The sequence below is a fragment of the Paroedura picta genome, chromosome 12, assembly GCF_049243985.1.
Source record: "Paroedura picta isolate Pp20150507F chromosome 12, Ppicta_v3.0, whole genome shotgun sequence".
NCBI classification, from domain to species: Eukaryota; Metazoa; Chordata; class Lepidosauria; order Squamata; family Gekkonidae; genus Paroedura; species Paroedura picta.
In genome coordinates this window covers 25201753-25225040 of record NC_135380.1, presented here as the reverse complement: position 1 = coordinate 25225040, position 23288 = coordinate 25201753, and the positions used below count along the sequence as shown (strand labels likewise).

Here is a 23288-nt window from a genome sequence, read left to right as displayed (position 1 = left end):
ATGGAAGGGTGGTATAGAAATCCAATCAAATAAAAAAAAAATCTGGTCCAGTTGGAGTTTTCAAGCTGATTTTGAGGGGACACCAATGTCACCTAGTTTCACTGTTACAGTTGTGTGGATCAAAGTTGCCAGGCCAACCATATAAAAGGAAGGAGCCATCTTACTTGCTAGGCTGAGTTGGTAGCAAACTTTTTTTGCAGCTACATTAACTTGCTTCTCCAGTAATAAATATAGCTGGAGGTGGAGGGGAGGAGGATGGTGGGTTCAGTGGGTGGGTGGGAAGGAGAGCAGTAGTAAGGAAAGGTAAAGATATGGGGACTGCTCAGAAAAAGGAGAAGAAATTGTGTGTGAAGGAGATATGGGGAAAAGTGAAGTGGCCCTTGCAAATCCTTGCATACTCCCCACCACACAACTGGGCCCTATGCAACCAGGCCAGCTTTCCCAGGACCTGAAGATGGAGTGGGGGAGAGAGATAAGGGTAGGCTGGCTGGTGGGCGGGAAAGAGAATGAAGCAGGAAAAGGGCATTGGCTATAGGGGCTTTCAGGGAAGTCAGATGCCCATGGAACTCCTTGCAGGTCTTTGCTGCTTTTACATGCATCGGTGTAATTTATAAACCTTGGAAGTTTTTTATTTTGTTATTTTAAAATAAAGTTTTTAACTAGGAAGCAGAGAGCATCCACTCAGCACCATGGCTTAGTAGAGTGTTACTAAATTCAACCAAGCAAACTTCTTAAGTTTACATGTGGCTGATTTTTGTAACGCCCCCTCACAGTGGGTCTCCTGGACCAGCACAATGTCAAAGAGCAAACAAAAGGATACCAACACTGATCTAGAAATTAACTGGAGATGTTTATTCACAATTTAACAGTTACGGACTGTTGAACATGTTTTTTTTAAATCTTTATAGCATAAAAGAGTACTTTTTAAAGTAATATTACAAAATAGGTTACCAACAAAAATGTAAGATTCAACAGCAAATAAAAAAAAACAGGTATATACAAAGGATGTAAAAGTTTACATCTTGCCTTTAGTGGATCACTCAATGTTTTATATACCACCCCAAGACATCTATTATCTTGGTTTCTGTATTGAATCCTGCAACCTAGCTTAAGTGATGTGAAAACTGTCCAAATACTCAAAAGGCACTCCAAGGTCACAAGTTCCTGAGCATAACCAGGATGTTTACTTCCAGTGCATGAGTTCATTATCATGCTTGAGAACCTTATTTTTGGCACACTTCTGGCTTCAATGTGAAACTTGTTGACAAGCTCAGGAAAGAAGGACTGAGGAGGCGCAAGGCACACCATGGAGAGGATCTCAAAATCATTTCTTAAGGACTTCTCAAGCACTTGAACCACCATCCATGCTCCAACACTCGTCTAAAAAATGCTGCTAGGCTCAGAACCCGAGAGGCCTCTTGTGCGTTTTAGGAGTGTCACACGATCCAAATGTCACAACAGACATTCTGTGGTGGGCAGAATATTAGTTTCTTAAAGGAAGGACATGCTCTGGGGCTTGCAATCCTATCAACCGGAGCCTCTTCATACATGTCGGCATTGGGGAATGCTCTGTGCTTGGGGAATGCTCTGTGCTCTGTGGAAAAATACTCCCAATACTGAGGCAGGAGCCTGAGCAGAATTGTGGGTAGGCTGCAGCTTTTGCAGCAGCACTAAAATTGCAGGACCGTAACAGCTAGATGTATCTTTTGTGTATGCCACAAATCAAACTTTAAAAATACATCCGATGTTTTAAAAAAATTATCTTGAGAACAAGTAAAATGTACATGTAAGCATATATATATATTACATATAAAAGGACTCAACTCAATCCCATCTCAAAACGCCTTAATGAATAAAAAAACTCAAAGGGGTCGAAGTGTGCCCCACCCAAGAGCACAAATACTGGAGGCAGGAGGGGAAAAATCTGTTTAAATCAGTGAAGGAACAACTGAGCCATAAAATGTACGGCCAGACAGAACAAAACCTAGACACCATTCAGCAGAAATAAAGAAGTCAACCTAAGTTCATCATGGACTATACAAATGCACTATTAACAATTAAACAGGCTCAGTTTGGCCATCTGCAATCCACTTTGTACTAAACAAGGGGGAAAGTCTGATTTCCAAGTGTGCAGGGTCCTCTGAAGAATGCTTATAAAAACACAAGTTTGCCATACCTAATTGTAAATGTTTCAAAAATGCATAGGAATGTATACATACAGAATACATACAGAATAGAAATTGCATTTTATCTGTTACAGTACATAAGGCTTTTTAAAATTACTTTTTCTTCTGTGCATCAATGCAGCACATGGATTAAAGCATTCAAGGAAACAGATTAACAGTGCTAAGTTTCAAAGATAATGTTCAGTTTTCTAGGTTGTCTGGCGGCCCGTCATTCTCCATTCTTTTTTCTGGAGAAGTATACAGGAAATTGCAACAAATGTACAGAGGAAAGATCAACAGTCGGCTGTCCAAGTTCATCACTACTTGTTCCTATAAAGCAAATACCTAGTTAGCTGAAAAGAAAGCATTGTTGGATGATGCCCAAAAGGAGTCCTAAAGGAACGACAAATGCCATTTCACATTCAAAACAAAACTGAAACAAAGCAGATTCCTCTGACTTCCAGCTGCTTTGGTCTTAAAACTGTATTTTTTCATTCTGTCACACAGTAATTCATCCCGCAACTTTTTGTACCAGTCACACTCCTTTCACATTAGGCAAGTAAAGTGAGAAACGCTGCAACATTATTTAGCCTGCTTTTGCCCTATGCATCTGGAGAACATTCAGATGGGAAGACCAACTGGCAGACTGCCCCAATGCTATGTGACCTCCTGCCCCACAGGGATGCCAGGTCCTGGCTGGGACTGGCAAACCTCTGCTTTGGTGTTGCTCTCCATTATGGGGGTTTCAGAAAATGGGGGGGGGTGTAATTCCCCCAAACAGCAGCTTTCATGGTGATCCTTGCCCCCCAAGCAGGCCCCCTCCTGCACTCTATAGGGCCAGGAAGAATGTCCTAATGTGCTGACGTCACATGGAAGGGATGTCAACATACTGGGGTCACTGGAGTTATGGACAGAACTCTAAGATTTGAGACTAATTTATCATACAGTTTTCCTAAAAGCCAGAGTGTTACTCCCTCCCCCCAAGCATCTCCAACATGCTGATGTTATTTTTGGGTGACATCAGCATGCCACATGCTCCTCTGGGTCCAAGTAAGTGTGCAGGGGGAAGAGAGAGCTCCCAGAGGCCTGTTCTATGGATATCTTTATGCTGCATTTAGAGTCTCTGGCTTGCTCTAATCTGGCTTGCTCTTTTTTTATATTGTTAATATTTGATCATTTAATTATTCCGTGTTTTTACTTCTAACCTGCCTTCAGAAGGATTACGCAGAAGGGGAATAAATTTTTTTAAATAAACAAAATAAATACATGTCAAATGATGCCTTGTTGTCATAGGATCAGCTGTCAATGCAGCACAAGAAACAGCTGCTGGGTCATGGACTCTGAGGCTCAGCACCTTTGCAAATGCAAATGCAGTGCAACCCCATAAGAAATAATCTCATTACAGCCCAGCACTGAAATTCAAGAAATCCCATTTTCTGATTTTGTTTCTTCCTATATGTTTACAGCATTTTCTAAGGATGCATGCCCCTACACAAGAATCTGAAATAAACCAAAACAATTAGAAAACATACCTGATCTTTTTCAAGGGTTAATATTTGATATCCTGCAGTCCTACTGCAAATAAGCTTTCCGCTGCTATCAAAAGAAGCCAGACGCAACCTACGGATGGAAGAGGTCACACTATGAAAGCTGAAATCTATGAAAAGTTAGAGTGGTGGGGAAAAAAAAATAGGGTGTCGCCTTTCTTTATAAGCTGCTGTGATCCTCGTTACAGCTGCCTGATCCTATGCAGCTTCTTTTGGTAGCTAGGGGAAGTGGAGAGGACAAGGAAACAGAAGCGTAACAGCAAACACTGGGCTTCTTCTCCAAGAGGCCTAGGCCTAAGTAAAAGAAGCTGGTACAGTTACTTCCCTTCCTGGGAAAACATTTGGTCTTTTATGCCTAGTCACAATATGTTGAGTCAGAGAGATCAGCCACCCTTCAACCCCGAAAGAACTGTTCAATGAGAAGAAAACTGGATTACATACCAAAGGGCATGTTTTTTCCAAGATCTTCCCTGAAGGTTCATCAAAACCCATAAATCCTTTTTGTCATAAAGCATCTATATTTAACATTGCCTACAAACAACCTAATGCAGGAATAATCAGATGCAACATGGACTTAGGTTCCCCGAAGGGCTGCAGACAATCCAGCCGAGACAATCACAGCTGGATTGTCTGTAGCACTTTGGGGAACCAACGTCCACATTGTGTTTTATTATTCCTGCATTATGCTCTTTGTAGCCAATGGTAAATTTAGATGCTTTTTGACAAAAAGGATGAATGAGTTTTGAAGAACCTGGTGAATGTATTCATACTGATGAAGGTTTGTAGCTAAAACATCTATCTAGTTAAACACCATGAGTTCCTCTTTTTGATCGAGCAATAAATCCACAACACAAATGCAATTTGCTCTTGTATTAATTATTCTAAGTTTATTTTCTATTACTGAAAATGCACAGCATTCTGAACCGGAAGCAAATCTTTCAGTCCTAATCTTCCCTTTCAGGACACTGTAAAATGTTAAAGGCTTGAGTAGGCCAAATCTCCACCCCCTCCCCCTTTTAATGAAGTTCAGCTTTCCTCAACATTCCGGGCCCCTGGAGGGTAACGGACATGCCACACTCACCTGAAAGCAATGTTCCTCCGGGGCTGCAAACTGACTGAGCCGCTGCATGGCTGATTCAGTGTGTTGCGCTTGAAGATGATGTAACGGTTTGTATATGTGACCAGCAAATCAAAGCCAAAGTTGAATCCAGTCCATCGCCAACAATACTTGAATGGATAAGGAATAAGGAGCAATAAGGCAAGGTAGTTTCCTACCATGATCTTTGCCTTTGTTTTCTCTAGCAGTGGATCCTTTTGCACTTTCCCTCCTTATATTGCACTTTTATATGCTATTAAAGGCTTGTTGTTGTTAGGACAGATCCCGCTTAACTTCCAAGAGCTGACAAGATCAGGCTAGCCTGTACCATTAAGAACAGTGACATGTTGCCATAATACTTGCATACTCTCCAGGTGTCAGTCAAAGCAGTTTAAACCCTTGCAGAAAGAAGATTTACCTGTTCATAAGAACTCTGCTTACATTAACACACACTTTTTGACTACAATTAATTAAGAGAAGCATGGAGAAATATCTGGACTCACATCACCATCCTTCGAGAGTTTCCTGCCACATCTCATACTGTTTTCCTCAAGTTCTTCTTTATTGATTTCCTGAGGCCTGTGAACGGTCAAAAGGACATTTAAAAATCAACATGTTGTCCAAAGAAAGAATAAGAGAAGCAACCTGTTACAATGTGTAGACAATCTAAGTTATAATAATAGACCTTTATTTGCTTAACAATAAGAGGCAAATACAGCCAAGCAGGGTAAAAATATAATAGGGTAAAATAAGCTATATTATAGACTAAAATAAAGTAAAATTAGCTGACTAAAACATCTTAATTCTGGCTTGATAAACAGCCATTAAAACACATGACAGTGGAAAGCATTTCAATGGGATATATCAGCTACTTGCTGTATGAGTGAACCTAAGAAAGCCAAAAAGATGAGACTGAGGGTTTATCTAGTCAAACAGTGGTCAACCAGATGCCCCAAAAGAAATTCAAGAGTAGATCATAAAGGTGACGATATTCTCCTGTTTGCCCATGTCAACTGGTATTCAGATGTTTACTGCCTTTGAACCAGGCAGCTCCATTTTGTTATCACAGCTGACAGCTGCTGCCTGACCTTTCATTAATTTGCTGAATTTTCTTTTAAAGTAATCCAAGCCACTGGCTGACAGAGCTTCTTGCAGTGAATTCTGCACTGTAACAATTTCTTCCCCTTTCCTGTCAGCTGTAAATCTATTATCAATCTCAGTTGGGCCCATTATGCACGGCCGCCGAAACGGCGATTTCGGGTCACATGGAAAACGCGGAGGGGGAAGACGCGACGCATACCGGTTATACACGGGGTGGGGCGCGACGGCGGCAAAACCCAGAGTAACCGATTATGCACGCGCCGATCCGGGCGCCGCTTCTGGTTGCGCCCCGCTCACCCGGAAGCTGCGCTTTCTTCCGCGTTTCACTGATGCGGCTATTTCGGCGGCATGCACCGAAGCTGCAGCTGGTTGCAGCCGGCTCCGTGCGTTATCCGTGATTTTAGTCGCTGCCATTCCACCCCGAATGTGCGCTAAAACCCCCGTGCATAATGGGTCTAGGTGAACCCAAAATTTTAGATGGGAATCTCTTACCCACTTTCTATGCACCAAATACAGTAGAGATCTATTATTATTATTATTATTATTATATTTATATTTATACCCCGCCTCCCCCCGAAGGCTCGAGGCGGCTTACATAAACCCGTCCCCTAAAACCATAAAATGACAATAAAAACCAATTATTTACAATAATTGTAACAGCGATGGCGTAGCCTACTCATTTGCTCTCCGCATCCTCATCTACGGTGGGGGGTGACGCTCTCTACCACCAGTTTGTGAGGGGGGGGCTAGTCAATCACTTCCCTCTCCAACACAAATATTTTCTCCAAACTAAAAAGACTCAGCGCAGGACATCAGCGACTGGCAGTACCAAAGTACTTCAGCTTTTAACTATTAGCTGTACATTGCAAATAAAAGTAGCATGTGTAGAAAGTTAACAACTTACTGGGGAGACACATACTGTCCCACACCCCAAACAGAGTACCCAGGACACCTTCCAAAATGGCTGCAAGGATGAAAGTGCAAAATTCCCCTGGGCTGCTCAGCAGAAGAATAAAGGGAATACCAAAGTGAGGAAAAGGGGCTTGCTAGAAGCAAACAACTGATATATTTTGTTTGCTGCCTCATTAGCATCACAAAATGGTTGTAGTGCCCCAAATCTTATAATGTGTTCACAAGAGGTCATCTGAACTAACTAATCTTAGAACAGCTTCCATGGCTTTCAGTGCGATCCTGAACCAGTATACCCTTTCTAAGCCCACTTTCATCTCACTTAGAAGGCTGTAAGTCTCCTTCAGACAACACTTTGTTGATTTTGCAGCCAAGGACCAAGGACAGAAAAGCTAGACTTTAACACCAACCCTGATTCAACAGTATTTCCCCTACCCTAGGCAAAAAGCTAAACATTTCAAAGCAATGTCTTGGATAAATTCTTCTGTAGACTTACTTGGAGCTGCCTTTAAGTCTAGGATACAACCTTGTGTGGATATAGGTGGAACTGCTTAAACAAGTATGGAAAGGAAAAGTACAGAACTCGCAACATTTTTCACTTTTATTAAACTAAAACCCAACTGCACTACAAATTCACACCACTAGGGACTCAGACCCATTCTCCAGGCCATCAGCAAAAATAATCCAAGGTCCCCCTTTGCCCCCTTTCCATGGCTTAGTGAGGGATTCAAACCTAGTCATCCCAGGCCCTACTCTGAGGCTCTACATACCACACCAGACCTCCTGAGTGTAAAGAGCTTCTAGCTTATGTTTACTTTTCATTCTTCTTGGAAGAAGCATCTCAGGATATATATACCAGAGAACGAGAAGCACTAACACAACTGCAGGGAAAGGGGTATACATACCCAATGTCATTGTCTTGTTCTGCTCTGAGCATGGCAAACCATTGCTGTTTGTAAACAGAAGACAGCCACTCTAAAAAAAAAGATCAAAATAAGTCTTCTACAGAAGGGGCATGAAAGCTAAACAGCTAATCTCAATTTCAACAAATGATATGTACAACAAACAAATGACAGAGCAAAGTTTGAGTCCAGAGACAACTTTAAGGGCAACGAAGTTAATTCTGGGTATAACCTTTTAAACTCATTCCATCTACCATCATGTCTCTGGGTTTCTTGCTAATATCATCAAAATTAAAGGAAAGAAAAGGTTCCATTTTCATACAGACTCCTCCTCTAAGGGTTCAAGCAAAATAAAAGATCGTTTAGATATGGTGGCCAGAAGTGTACACAGTATTTCAAATGAGGCTGCACCATAGATCTATACAGGGACATTATAATGTTGGCCATTTTATTTTCAGCCCCTTTCCTAATAATTTGCCTTTTTCTTTGCTGCAGCAAACTAGGTTGACCCTTTCATTGAGCTACCTACTACAGTCATAACTATGACGATCCTTACCACTATCCAAACTCAGCTAAAAGCCTCACAGTTATACTGGATCAGCAAGTTAATGCACTTTCTACCAACTCAAGCTATCCTGCAAGGTGACCCTTGACCTTGGTATGGCTGACCTAGCCAGCTGGATCCATGACACAGTAACATCAAGACTAGTTTACGGTACATTGGTCTATTATCCTACAGAATCCTATTTAATTTTTTATCATTTAATATTTCATGTTAATAATTACACTATGCTTCTGTTCTTTCTGGTGGTTCCAGGCTTCTAAAATTCTAATGAATTCGTTACTGAAAGTCCCATTTTGTTGACTGTATTAACTCACTACACATAATCTGCCTTGGGTCTCCTCCTGTGAGTAAAGTGGGTTATACATAACATAAATTAATAACACATTCTTACCTGCTGGTATCAAATTATCTCGTTCAATAATTCTTGCGGATGCCAGGTCACTGACTATGTACTGCAGCCTCAAATGTCTGAACACTGTCAGAAATGCACGTCCTTGTTCAGATTCTAGGAACGATATGCCATCCTCTAAATCTGCATTGCAGTAAACAAGGGTAAAATAAAAATTTCATTATGCACATAATTGGCAAACTATACAAGATCAATCAACACCTCAATGAGAGAAAACAGGCATTTAATTCTACCTGGAAAACTGACCAATCCAAAAATTGTTTCAGTTACAAGGAGGGACTTGCAGACTGGACCTCACTCCCACTGACCATTCCCTTCCTCCTTGTCAGATAAAAATTTCCTGAAGATAGTAAGGTGCAAAATGATTTCCCACTGAGAAACAAGGGAGATTACACTTTCTATGGGAATGGGGGGGGGATGCAGGGCTCTTTTAAAAAGCTTTGTATGTTTGCTATGCTCTTTCCCCTTTGCAGAGTTGAGGGGGGCAAGCAGTACCCAGTCCAATTTCTCCAAGGACTGGGGACTTGAGGAATTTTGCCTTCATATGGGCTTTTAAAAAATGCACACACCCCAACTTAGATTCCAGCAAACTGGAGAAACTGTCCCCCCCCTTCATCTCTTTCATATCCTTTTCACAGAAGTCAGTCCAGAGAACAATTTAAATTGCTTTTGTTACTAGGCACAAGGTCTGGGTGAAAGGAGGTTGCATAAAAGAATGCAGAAGACAGGAGAGCACTGGTGTTTCTTCGTTCCCCTACAAAGCTTCAATACTGTACAGCAGGGGATGGAAGGAAATATCACTTATGACTGCTGTTCATACTTAAAGTCTGGTGCCATAAATAGAAACCAGAACAGGAACTACCTTTCTATGGGACTACCTTGGAGGCCAGTTTCTCTGGAATCACAGACCTCAATATTTACATGGTTGATTCCACCTGGGCCAATGTAGATAACTCTTGCCCAAGCTCCACAGGCCCTCTTTTCTTCTGGGATCCATAAGGTTGCTCAACCCATACCTTTAGAAGCTGGCATAAAATAGATGGCAGAACTGTGGTCATCTCAAGGGACTTCTTTTGGACAGCACTCTCCCAACCCTTTTAGCTAAGTGGTAAGGAAAAGAGAAGATGCAGGGGGCAAAGTCTCAAATGTTTGTGTGTGAGTGGGTAGAGGGGGAGAAAGAACAGAGCTCTATGAAGAGCTAGTCATTGCAGAGCAGGCAGGGCACAGACTGTGGAACTACTTTCCAATAGAAGAAATGATCTGCAAATTAGCATAGTTCTGTCTGTGTATCAATTGTCATGAGGCTACCCTTCTGGACTCACAGAGAATCTATTTTCATCTACCATTAAATCCTCTCTTTTTTAGTATTCAGGGCTATATGTATTCTATTGCGAAGGACAAACTGTTTTAAGGAAGAAAAGTAAGGATTGAAGACACTTACACTCAAAGACATTTAATTTTCACCATGCAAACTCTTTCACAAATTTATCTGCAAAAATACCTTTTCTGCGCTTTGAAAACCAGGCATCAGCTTCACTTAAAAGCTGCTTTAGTGATCCATTCCAAGAAGGCACTAGCTGAAGGAACATCCACTAAATAAAAACAAATGGCTCATTTTTAATTATTTACTAGGCAAAGTATGAATTTTACATTTAATTTTTTACTGAATTATTTAGGTTGGAACATTCTGATACAGGCACCACAGAATGTCATATGCAGAACATATTTATGCAAAAAGGCATTTTGCTAACAGATCATTAAACTGGATTTTGTCTAAATCTATTCTGGGTGTACCCACTTCAGAGTGCAATTGAGGCTCTTGATTAATACCTTTTTGAGAGCTGTATACACATCCATTTCCACTTGCATTACAAACAGATTAGAGGAACTGATCAACTGTTTCATGAGGTTTATGCTGGAAAAGAAAAATATATTAAGGTAACAAAACAGATTTATTTCACAAACAGATTTATTTAAATTTATTAAGGTAACATTGTCACAATATCTCGGTCTGAGATGGCAGTTCCAGATGAGCAGGTGTATTAGGCTGCAACAGCAGAATAAAATAGGAGTCCGGTAGCACCTTAAAGACCAACGAGATTTATTCCAGCGTTATGTTCCTGTGAGTGAGAACTCATATAATCAGGCGCATGAAAAACAAACAAACTATGAATCATGAAAACTGATGCTGGAAGAAATTTCACTGGTGCCACTGGACTTCTGTTTCAGTCCAAGACAACTGAAATTTGAATACCTGAGTTCTTTGAAGAGTTCCACACTCTGATGAGTCATCAGGTTATTCAATAGCCATTCAAGGCACCTAGATATAAAACAAATCAGTCCCCAATGTAGCACACCAAAACAAGTTTGGAAAAATATTACAATTCAAGACATAAGACAAACATTTTAAACAGCTTCTAGTGGTAAATTTTTACTTGCAATCACACATCATTATATACCCGACCTGCTGCCATGATCTAAAGTGTCACTTCACCTATTCTTTGTACCATCTGTGTCACTCATTCACTCTTATTGTTGCCTACCACTGTGACACTGAATACTCACCCAACTGCCCTGTTGCAGGAAGAAGTGACAACAGATTGCTGACACCCCTTCCAAAGACATTTTCTATTACAAAAGTTTCTACTTTGTCTTCTAAAATTAAGCCCTTACTTCCCCCACATCCATGCAAAAGAAATGTAAGCATAACTATAAAGACAGCATGTTAGATATCCCCAAGATAAAGGCCCAGGACAAGCTCTCCCCTTCAGAAAAGGCTTATTTCAGTACAGAAGCCAAAATCCTTATACTTACTTTTTCTTAACAGAATCTAGTCCATATGTTCCTGCAGAATTATAATAACTGCACACAGTTTTCACATTGATTGTTTCCTTCATAGTCTCACCACACTGCTGAATTAAGCCATCCTGTAAATATAAAATTTCACATACACAATTTTCAATGGCCAACCTAAACACCAAGATGACTGGTGAATTGTTCAATAGCATTATCAGAGCTGAATCCTACAGATGTTTGGCTGACCGACTGACAAAAGAGGAGGGATGATGTTGTTTAGTTCCAAACCTCACAGCACACACACACACCCAACCCAATTAGCTTTTCATCTGCAAGAGTTTGTAACCCTCTTGAGGGGTCTAGATTAAAAGATTCACTCCTCCCGGTAAAATTTCTGAAGGTCCCAACCCTTCTTGGTTGGAGGAAGCTATTACAACCATTTTCCAGACAGGCAAAGATGACGAGATTCAGTAGTTATATGATTAGTTATCTTATCCCAGGGGTCTTTTACCCACCCCTCAGGGGGGATGTGAACTTGACCTGTCGGGTTATGAACAATCAGAGTTGCCCCTTTCCCCCTACCTTTTGAAAGCACACACACAGACAGAAGGGCACCTCCAGACAATCTTTGGATGCACACTGAGAAAAGCTTGAATTTGTTAAGTTCTAGTAAGCCCCCGGTATGGAAAAATTGAAGACCACTATGTTAGAGAGATAAGTAAAACATCTGCAATCCCAATATTCAATTCTGAAGGGTAGCAATCACCCTCAAAGTCTGGAACAGGTTTCAAAACATTAAATAACATATTAGACCAGGGGTAGTCAAACTGCGGCCCTCCAGATGTCCGTGGACTACAATTCCCAGGAGCCCCTGCCAGCATTCACTGGCAGGGGCTCCTGGGAATTGTATTCCCCGTCATCTGGAGGGCCGCAGTTTGACTACCCCTGTATTAGATCTTGCTATGGCTAAGAGACCATTTCCCAGGGTTTTCGCCCAAACACCCTTGAATTTGAAACCTTACGTATGTAAAACATACCTTGCCACAGAGAAATGGAGACCAATTTCATACTGCAAAACTGAATGTAAGTGCCCTAGAGTCTATAAACTAAAAGGCACAGCTACTTTTACTCACCAATTGCAACATGCTGGCAGCAGCCAGGAGGGCAATCACCCGGCTGGGATTTATTAATACTTCATCTCGATAAAGTGAGCCAAATGCTACCTGTAAAGCTAAAACAAAAATCCCATTATAGGAGACTTCCATCTTCACACTTTAAAAATTGCGAGCTGCTTAAGCACGAACCCAAAAAAGCTCTAAAATCATTAAGTTTTTTTTTAAGCAGTGTTACCAGCAGTCATGCAAACAAGCAGAACAGAACACATGGACACACATGAAGCTGCCTTATATGGAATCTGACCATCAAGGTCAGTACTGTTTCTTCAGACTGGCAATGGTACTCCAGGATCTCAGGCCAAAGTCTTTCATGTCACCTATTACCAGAACCTTATAAGTGGAGGTGCTGTGAACTGAATTTGGCACCTTCTGCATTATAAGCAGATACACTACCAATGAGCCACAACTTCTCAGCAGCAACTAAGCATTTAATATAAATAAACTCTGATGAGAAAAATGTTTTAGAAATTATGCTGCTGATAGAACCTGGAGTCCCTGGAAAAAAAGAGCTTGACAGACAGGTCAATCAATAAATATATGAAATACTCTTAATTTCTGAAACCAGCTTCTGTATGCTAATATTTATTGTTTGTCATATAGTGGAAAACATGCTTTTTTATAATGATTTTCTACTTATTTGTAGCAAAAATTATGCTGAGAAGATTACACGTCTCAGGCTTTCATCAACCTTTCAACTTTAAAAAAGATCTCCCTAGCTGTAACCTGCTTAACACTGCTCCCAAGTGGAGAAACAGTTTTCCAACTTATTCCCTACACATACAAGTTGCCATAGAAGGGTAAATATAAAAGTGTCCATATGAACAAAGTTTGTTGTTGTTGTTAGGTGCGAAGTCGTGTCCGACCCATCGCGACCCCATGGACAATGATCCTCCAGGCCTTCCTGTCCTCTACCATTCCCCGGAGTCCATTTAAGTTTGCACATACTGCTTCAGTGACTCCATCCAGCCACCTCATTCTCTGTTGTCTCCTTCTTCTTTTGCCCTCGATCGCTCACAGCATTAGGCTCTTCTCCAGGGAGTCCTTCCTTCTCATGAGATGGCCAAAGTATTTGAATTTCATCTTCAGGATCTGGCTTTCTAAGGAGCAGTCAGGGCTGATCTCCTCTAGGACTGACCGGTTTGTTCGCCTTGAACAAAGTTTAGTATATGGCAATTTAATAAGTTTTGCTCCAGTATAAATTTGTAATGACTGAACTACGCATCCCAGGTCATCAAAGTTATTACCGCTCATTTTAACTCGCAGTGTTTCTAGGTAACTTTTTCTTTTAATGGCTGATGTGACAAGTTCTCAGGATTTTCTGTTAAAAAAACAGCAATTACAAACAGATTCTTTGCTTACCTTCTACATCAATGTTCTGATCAGGAATCTCCAATTCTATTGTATTCATGCCTGATTCCTTCCATGAACCACTGAACATACTGGAGAAGTAGCCAGACTATAAAAAGTAAATGCACATAGTTAATTCAGATTTATTTTAAAACATTTACAATATAACTAAAATACACAATGTACATGTTAATAAGGTACAAAAGAATTCTGCTCTACTGTGTATATTAAGGATTATAGAGGATTGCTTTCATGTCCAAGCAATTTTCAAAGTATGTATTATTTCCAAAATCTATTAAGTATTAAACATAGAAACAAGTAACAAAAGTACCTAGAGTCTATAACACTGTCTGCAATGTGGCTATATATAATCTCAACAAGAATTCCTGCAGGTACCAACTTATAAGGGAAACTGGAGAAGAAACTGCATGCAAGACGTACAAATTAATTTACAAGTGTGGTCTCATACTACAGACACACATATATTGCTATACGTATACATATAGTTAGGTGTAGGTAAATTAATACACATATACACGTACGCCATTTAAGAATACCTTTTTATTAAAGTGTAATTCATATAAAACTAGAAATAGCTAGTTTTCCATCCAATGAAGCAAAAATACTGCTTTATTAGAATTTTCCATCACAGCAGGTGGTGACCCCATTATGAGACGCTATCACTCACTGAAGTTTACCTGAGAGATTAAAAAAATAAAGTCTATTTGTATAGCGACATATTCCCTAGACCATTAATCAGACTACTGTTAATCAAAGGAAGAAAAATATTGATCTAATTAATTCAAACATGTATGTTATTAGTTGTTAATTTCCACCTCTTTACTGCTGTGGAATATTTGATAAGCATATTATGATTAAAGGTTAATGTTAATTCCTGTGCCTCACCTATCTGACAGTGGTCAATCATTCCATGAAGTCAAAAATGCCACTGGCTACATTCAGACATCACAAATGCTGCGGCTTGTACAAAGGCTCCCTTCTTCCTTGGCATGTCAGGATTATGGTTAACTCTTAAACAGAAAGTCTTCCATCTGCCATGACAGCTGAGTCATAATTTGTTAAAGTGCCTGATTTGATTGTCACAGTAAATTGCACTTAGTTCTAAAACAAAAGGTCTTCAATCCTGGCATGTGAGGGGAAGCAGAACACAGCCACACAAGCCTGAATGCTTTCTGGCTAATGCTTCACAGAATCCTCTGATCTTCTCCCCCTAGGAAATCAGCAGATCCTTCGAAACTGCACAGGAACAAAAGGACCTGCATGCATCGTGCATGCATGTGTCAGAGATTTGCCACCCACTCAATAAATCCTAGGTTCCCTTAAATATCTGGAACTGTGATGCAGGCCAATAATTCCTTCATACAACTTTGCATTTCTTAGACATCTTAAACTGCTTCCATACAAGAACAATTATCTGGATAGCTGTCATTCTTGCTGAAAAAGCACAAGCATTTGCAATGGTGATGAAACATCCATGATGACAGCAAAGTCTCATGGAGCAAAATAAAAATACTAACAGTAAATTCAATGTGAGCTTTGGTGGGTCACCACTCTTTTTTTCAAGTACGTATGAAAAGTTTCTCAAATATAATTTTCTCCTTTCACTTATATCTCTGCAATGTTCTATATGGTTCCCTTTAAAAACGTGAATTCAGAGGAGCTAGTAGAATGTCAATAAATAATTATGTTATTGAGCTAAAATGATCTACTAATTGACAATTCCAAAAATTTTAAAAATGGCACCAATGGTTGATGGACTTCTAAAAAGGCTAATGGTGCCAATATTTGAGAGACTTCTTCACACCTTTCTGACCACATAACACATATAGGTGCTTTGCCAAAATCTTTAAGAACAACAAAAACAGACTGTATAAAAGCAGAGGAAGACCTGGAGTATGGACAATTAGGGGCCAGCACTGGATGTGTCAAAAACTCAGCTGCAATTTGGATATCTGGCCTCAGTAAAGTGTCTGTGTAGAAGCAACCATAAGTATACTAATGGGAAAATCAATACATTTAAATTAATTTTAAAAATTCCACAGCATTTCACTAATTTCTAGCACCCATAGTAAAGCCACTTTTTGATCCTTTATTCAGAAAGCTTAAATCAGCAAGTGACCAACAACATATTTCTACTAAGCCCGTTCTGCATGAAATGAAGAAGCGTGGAAAAATATTTCTCAGAACATGGTAGTCTCCAAACTGCAGTCACATCATCACTAACTATATAAGATGTTCCTTTTCTCCTTTCCAACTGAAATACACCATCACCTGACATTCTTGACAGCCACGTCCAAGCACAGACAGCTATAATACCAAAGCTTTCTGATTTGCATAGGCAAATATTTAAGTCTTTTATCCAAATACCACCCGGAGTTCATATTATACAGTGCCATCACTAACTTTTTCAGGAACGAGACACTTACTTGCGCATACTCAATACTGTATCATCCCCCCCTGAAAAAAAACCCAACCACCCAGCCATGCTGAATGAACCAAAACAAGCAACCCTTCAGAATATCACTTAGGAAGCCAGGCACTGGCAAACAGCATCACAGTCAGTCTACACAGCTGGAGAGAATGCAAACAGCAGAAAGGCAACTATGTCAGCCTTCCTTATCACAGAAAAGAAATAAACTCTACCCTAAAGTGCAAAAGAACTATATGGAACATGCATGAGGAGCTCCATTTCCAACAGCACTGTGTTTCCCAAACTTCTGGGATCCTTGCTCAACTAAGGTGGGGCACTGCTTTATAGAGGCAGCTCTCCACAGTCTCAGGAAGAGTGTCTCCTAGATCTGTTACTCATGATCCTTTCTCTGGAGATGCTGGATAATATTCTACTGGAAGAGGGCTATTAAAGCTTGCTATTAAAGCAGGACCCTTTATGTAGTGAGAGGAAAACCCCAAAATATTGAGGGATGTATATGAATCATAACATTTCCGCAGTCTCCTGTATTCAGCGCTTTAGTGAAAGGGACTCTCCTTTCACACTGTATGCTGAATCCTCTGAACAGCAAGGAAGGAAGGGGAATAGTTAGCAATAATTAGGAAAAAATGCAACATAAAAACACAGTGTTCAAAGGATCTCACATGTTATTTCATGCATCTTTACAAACATCTCCATCAGCTATTATTATTTGTCCTCACATTACACAGGGAGAAATAAGAGATAGGGCCTTGTCTCAGCCAACAAAGGTCATCGTTGAACTTTGAACCAAGAAACTCATTCTTACATCCCCTTGACTACTGGACTCTGTTCTTTTAATGGAAACTGAACCCAAGTAGCTTTGGGGTTGCATTCTATGGTTGGAAGCAAATTTCTTATGGGCTAAGACAAAATTCCAGTGCAGAAAAAACAGTCTGGAATGCAAATGACTGTTTGCAGTTGATTCTGAATGAGGTCACTACTATTTGTATCTATCTTGAAGTACTGTAGCCACTCCACACAGAACAGAGGGGGAAAGTGACTTGGATGAGCATAAAAATGAAAAGAAACTGTGGTCTGGTCTTAAGCATTCATTTGTATGTAATCAGCTCCATATATGTGCTGCCATAATATTTTAGCTTGAAAATAAATGGAATGCAGAACATAATTCTACTATGTATTGCTGCTCTTAAAGATATTTTAAAATTGTAACTCTAGCTATAAGCAAAGGAAAAACTGGAAGATTTGCTTGGGAAAAATAGTTTATTCTTACCTGACACAAGTATATCTTGTGCAAGTTCCATTCTTCTCCCAGGGCACAAATATTAATATCACTGTTTTCACCATTCAAAAACAGAGTCTGATAAATATACTTGGAGGTACTTTTTAGTTTTTTCCTAGATTAAGAAAAAGACAAACACAAGTACTGAATGCTGATATGTGGTATCAATGACACACAACATCTTGGAAGCCTGCTGAACAAATAAACTTTCCTTGCAAGCAACCCTTTTGAAATATGTGATTTTTGTATAGAACATGTCTCTGTAACTGACCTGAGGTTGATTTCAAATGATTTTATTTACTACAATTGTGGGAACCAATCTAACTTTTTTAGTAAACAAAGGTACCCAGTGATCACAGCCATATGTCTCTAAGAGTCTGCACCACTCTGAATACTTTAGAAATGTGATGGCAGCAGCACATATCCTGTTTAGCTAACGGCTCCCAAATATTTGTGGCTGCTTTGCTTAGCCAGAATCAATCTCACAAGGGTTCAAGGAGTTGCTGTCAGTCCACCCAATGGCCATCTCATCCAGCACTGTCTACTCTTGAGAGGCCTGAGGTCTTTCATTTATCTGATTTCTGCACGCACCTTTCAATCCAGAAGGACCCCCAGGGGGCTTGCATAGAATAATAAAACATAACTCAATATTTTCATGTTAAATTTTATACATTTCCATCACAAAAGACAAGCCAGCATTTCTCTTTTCTAAGTTTCTCCAGCCAACATATTGTATACATTTGACCGCTACTTCATAACAGTTAGTTCCCAGTACTTGTTATATGTTAGTTGTTCTGTGTGGTGCAGTGGTTAAAATTGGCAGACTCTAATCTGGAAAACTGGGTTTGATTCCCCTCTCCATCACATGAAGCCTGCTGGGTATTCTTGGGTCAATCAGTGTTCTCACAGAACTCTCTCAGCCTCATCTACGTGTTTTAGGGAGAGGAAGGGAAGACAGTTTTAAGCTGTTTCATGTCTCCTTAAAATAGAGAATTAGGTATAAAAGCACGTTCTTTGTCTTCCTTACAATAACCCTGTGAAGTCAATATATTTATATACATCAAAAATCCAGTTGCACCTTAAAGACTAATAACACTTATTTCAACACAAGGTTTTATAAATCATAGTTTACCTTCTATCTGATCAAGTGCACCGAGACACACAAAAACTAGTACTGAAATAAATGGTATGAGTCTTTAGGGTAACATTGGACTTCTATTTTATTTTGCTGCAACAGACTAATATGGCTACTACTTTAAAATGTAATTATTCCCATTCTTCAGATGGTAGGCTTGGGGCTAGGTAACAGTGAATACATCAAGGCTACTTTGGAAAAAATCTCAGAAGATTTTGACTGCAACTCTCCCTGTTTAGGCTGTTACTTATTTACTATATATGGCTCTCACTCTCCCCTCACAACCTCTCTAAACAACCAACCATCCATGAAAACACACACAACTAATGATGTACAATTCATGTTACGAATGGCAAATGTCTCCAATATCCCCCATGTTAAAGACCATGGAATTGAGCTGCAATCTTAGTACCTACAGCAATCAAACCAGTGTCTGTGAGCATGTCAGCATCAAACTTCAAAGACTGGCATGGCAAGAACTTCAGATATGCATGTGAAATGTTTGCTCCAGCTAACCAGTGAAAAAGAGTTTCTTCACACAATACAATTAATAGCCCCAAGGTTTAGTAACAGTTGCTTTAGGCCTGGTTTATCACTTGTGGCACAGAGTGGTAAGGCAGCAGACATGCAGTCTGAGGCTCAGCCCATGAGCCTGGTTGACTCAGCCTTCCATCCTTCCAAGGTCGGTAAAATGAGTACCCAGCTTGCTGGGGGGTAAATGGTAATGACTGGGGAAGGCACTGGCAAACCACCCCATATTGAGTCTGTCATGAAAATGCTAGAGGGCGTCACCCCAAGGCTCAGAAATGACTCGGTGCTTGCACAGGGGATACCTTTACCACTAGGTGTGGTGAGATAGCTATTACTAACTACTGAGGACAAAAACATGGGAGCGCTGATGTCAGATATGGTGAGCAGTGGTTTATTTTTTTTATTTTCTAATGGAAATTAGAGTTTTCCAATTCTAAAGATTTTTTTTTAAACCCAGGTGAAATTGCCAAAACAATGTTAAGGTAAACTGGAACGTTCCAAAGTTGTTTTGTTAGGTAAATATCCCTCAGAATTTTAAAAGAGTACATCTATGTTTTATTGATCTGTAATGAGGGAAAGGGTAAAAACACAGATAATATAAAAATTTGAGTAAAATATCATCAGTTCATCTAATTGATTTGACCGTACACAACCATTTAATATATGTATTTAGATTTCGTTTATATGAATGCTATATGTTTTGCTCTATTGTTTTATTCCACCCTGTGAGGTGGGTGAGGCTGAGAGAGCCCTGATATGACTGCTCGGTCACAACAGTTTTATCAGTGCCCTTGTGAGCCCAAGGTCACCCAGCTGGCTGCATGTGGGGGAGTACAGAATGTCAGATTAGAATTCCACACTCCTAACCACTACACCAAACTGGCTCTGCTGAAAAGACCCATAGGATTCTAAGCACACCTGCTTTGGACCATACAATCTCATGAGGAACTAACAATGTAATGCAACTATGTTACAGAATAACAGTGAAAATGAACTGCTTCAGTGACCTCTGTGGAAGAGAGTCAAATTCTGTTGAAACAGACAACCAAGTAAGTTGGGGAGTGCTATAATTGTAATGCAATCCCATAAAGAGTTAATTTCAATGGACTTGGACTAGAAACTCTCCATAGGATTCTACTGTTGGTGTACAAACAGCTTTAAGTAACCCTGGGTCCCCTCTACCTTAGGCTTATACAATGTAAGGGAACTACTAGTAGTATTCCAATAAAAATAATTTCCACAAAATGCTTTGGAGTTGTTTGAATGCAACATTTAAACCCTATTATAATTTTTTCTCCTAACAATCATATAAATCAATTCAAGTCTATGTTGTTAACAGGCTGTAACATTTACGTAGGTTCCCTTTACATTTTGTTTATTAAATGCAAGTTGAAATAAATATGTTAAATCAGGCCTTGCTTTATTTAGAGCGTTAAAAAGAAATCCATTTCCCCCCAGAAAACCCATACCACCAGCTGTCCTCTCAAAACTACATGTATGGCTTCCACCATAAGCAGACAAGATGGAACGTTGATACACCAGCAGATACTTTGAAAAAAATTATTCCAAATAAATGGAGAAAAAATATAAGAATTTTCCAAAATGTGCAACAAAAATTGATTAGTTTGGCCACAGTAGCCACTGAATTATAGGTCTTTAAAGCTATAATACATGTTCATAAAGGAGAAGAGGCATGCCCACAAAGGGCATCTATCTATCTACTGAGACACTGTAGCACATAGTTTTGGGAACAAAACAATCTTCATGCCCTGCATGTATGCTACTAAAGACAGACTGGAGCTATCAAGATACTTCCCACAAATCAGAGGGGAAAAAAATAATCAGAATCCCACTCAGCCACCACACCAGAATACTATAAATTTAGGGGTTTGAGCTAGCCAATTTCCTGTCATCTCTCCATTTCACCCTCTTAACTGATCTCAACAGTTTTAACACCGGGTGCAAAGTTCAGCCCTCATCCAGGGTCTTCCATCACCCTTTGGGGTTCATTTACGGAACCATCATTTCCTGTATAACAAAGTGTGTGTGTCTCCGATGCTGTTTCTGGGTGGCCAAGGCGGTGCATCTTGTGACTACTAGCAGGAGAGAGTCTACAGAACAAAGTAGAACCTCCAGGATCAGGAGCAGTGTAACCCGAAGCTGAGAGAGAAGAACCAGGCGCGAAGTTGCGCTTCCCTTCACGAGCTGGCTGCCACCTTTCCAGGGGGGGTCTGGCCGCTTCTCCCCCCGCCCTCCTTCCCTCGCAGCTCCGCCTTCCCGCTCGATACCTTCTAGGGGTGTTCAGGAGCCGCTCCTCCCGCTCGCCCTCCCCGTCGCTATCGCTGTCGCTCGTGCCATCGCCGGGGCCGCCCCACTTCCGCTTGGCCGCCCCGCCGCGGCTCCCCCTGCTCCCGCCGCTGCCGTCGGCCCTCCCGGCCACAGCCGCCGCCGCCGCCGCCGCCCCTCCGCGCGGGGCTCCCCCCTGCCCCCGCCACACCCGGCTGCTCAGCGAGCCCATGGCCGCCCAGCTGCCGCCGCCGCCGCCTCCTCATAGGGACCGAGCCCGGCAGCGACGCTCGGCGAACGCGACGGGGGGAGGGGGGAGAGTGAACAGGCACGGTTAACACCGCGGACCCTCCGCCATTACTGCCATAACGAGGCGGCCGCTGGAAAGCGCATGCGCCGCAGAGCAACCGCCGCCGTGCGCCGCGTGGGACGGCGTTGTCCTTTTAGTGAGCGGTAACCATAGAGACTAGAGTAACGCGGGGGTGGCTGATGCGTGTTTTACTCGTGGAAAAAGGCCTCGAGAGGAAAAATTCGGTTCATGGGAGGATGAAGTGGGCTTGAAGTCGCAAAAGCCTATGGCGGGCTCAAAACTTGTTGGTCTTTAAAGCACAAGGCTCTTGGCTACTTATGCTCATAGGCTACTTATGCTCATATGTATATGTGTATAAAAGGTAAAGGTATCCCCTGTGCAAGCACCGAGTCATGTCTGACCCTTGGGGTAACGCCCTCCAGCGTTTTCATGGCAGACTCAATACGGGGTGGTTTGCCAGTGCCTTCCCCAGTCATTACCGCTTACCCCCCAGCAAGCTGGGTACTCATTTCACCAACCTCAGAAGGATGGAAGGCTGAGTCAACCTTGAGCCGGCTGCTGGGATCGAACTCCCAACCTCATGGGCAGAGCTCTCGGACATCCTTTCAGCTGCTTACCACTCTGCGCTACAAGAAAGGTGCCATTTTTTGGTGCATGTTGAAATTTGTTGTAGAGCTATTGACATGAAATGCTAGATTCAAATGGGTAGCCGTGCTGGTCTGAAGTAGCACAATAAAATCAGAGTCCAGTAGTACCTTTAAGACCAACAAAGATTTATTTAAGGTGTGTGCTTTCGAGTGCAAGCACTCTTCCTCAGACATGAAATGCTGTTATGGCTGCAATATCTCAGTAACAAAGACATGAAATGAAACATAAGAATACAATGTTAGCAAAACTACCATATCCTCTCTTCTGCGGGGGTGGGGTCCTCCAGGATGGTACAAAAAGGTTAGGGGACATTTGAGACTTGGGAATGAGGGCATCTGAGTGAGCTGTGATGCAAATAGACACAACAATCAGGCTTCCTTATACTCCATGGGAGAAGGCTCTATCGTACAACAGGACTGTATCTAGATTTTAAGAATGCCAATTCCATTTCCTTTCAGGTGGTCCATACACACAGCTTACAAGATGGGTTAAGTGTTAAACGTCAAATTAATAAACATGGCTATCATCAAGCACAGCACACCTCACAGCTCCGGTAACTGTGTCAACTATCACACTAGAGTGGAAAGGCATTCGAGGTTATATTTATCAACTAAATAAACATGTTTTATCAACTA

General features: G+C 41.0%; 1 protein-coding gene across 1 annotated transcript; it reads right to left on the bottom strand.

The window, feature by feature from the left end:
• Positions 1–831: 831 nt before the first annotated feature.
• Positions 832–22094, bottom strand: GMCL1 (germ cell-less 1, spermatogenesis associated). Its single transcript, XM_077306482.1, has 14 exons — positions 21698–22094; positions 17735–17858; positions 14025–14121; positions 12624–12721; positions 11509–11621; positions 10949–11014; positions 10525–10609; positions 10196–10286; positions 8677–8817; positions 7724–7793; positions 5312–5387; positions 4794–4939; positions 3698–3785; positions 832–2495 (listed from the first exon to the last, which is right to left on the bottom strand). Exons 1-14 carry the CDS (start codon positions 21925–21927, stop codon positions 2367–2369), a joined length of 1554 nt encoding a protein of 517 aa, XP_077162597.1. The 5' UTR covers positions 21928–22094; the 3' UTR covers positions 832–2366.
• Positions 22095–23288: the final 1194 nt, after the last annotated feature.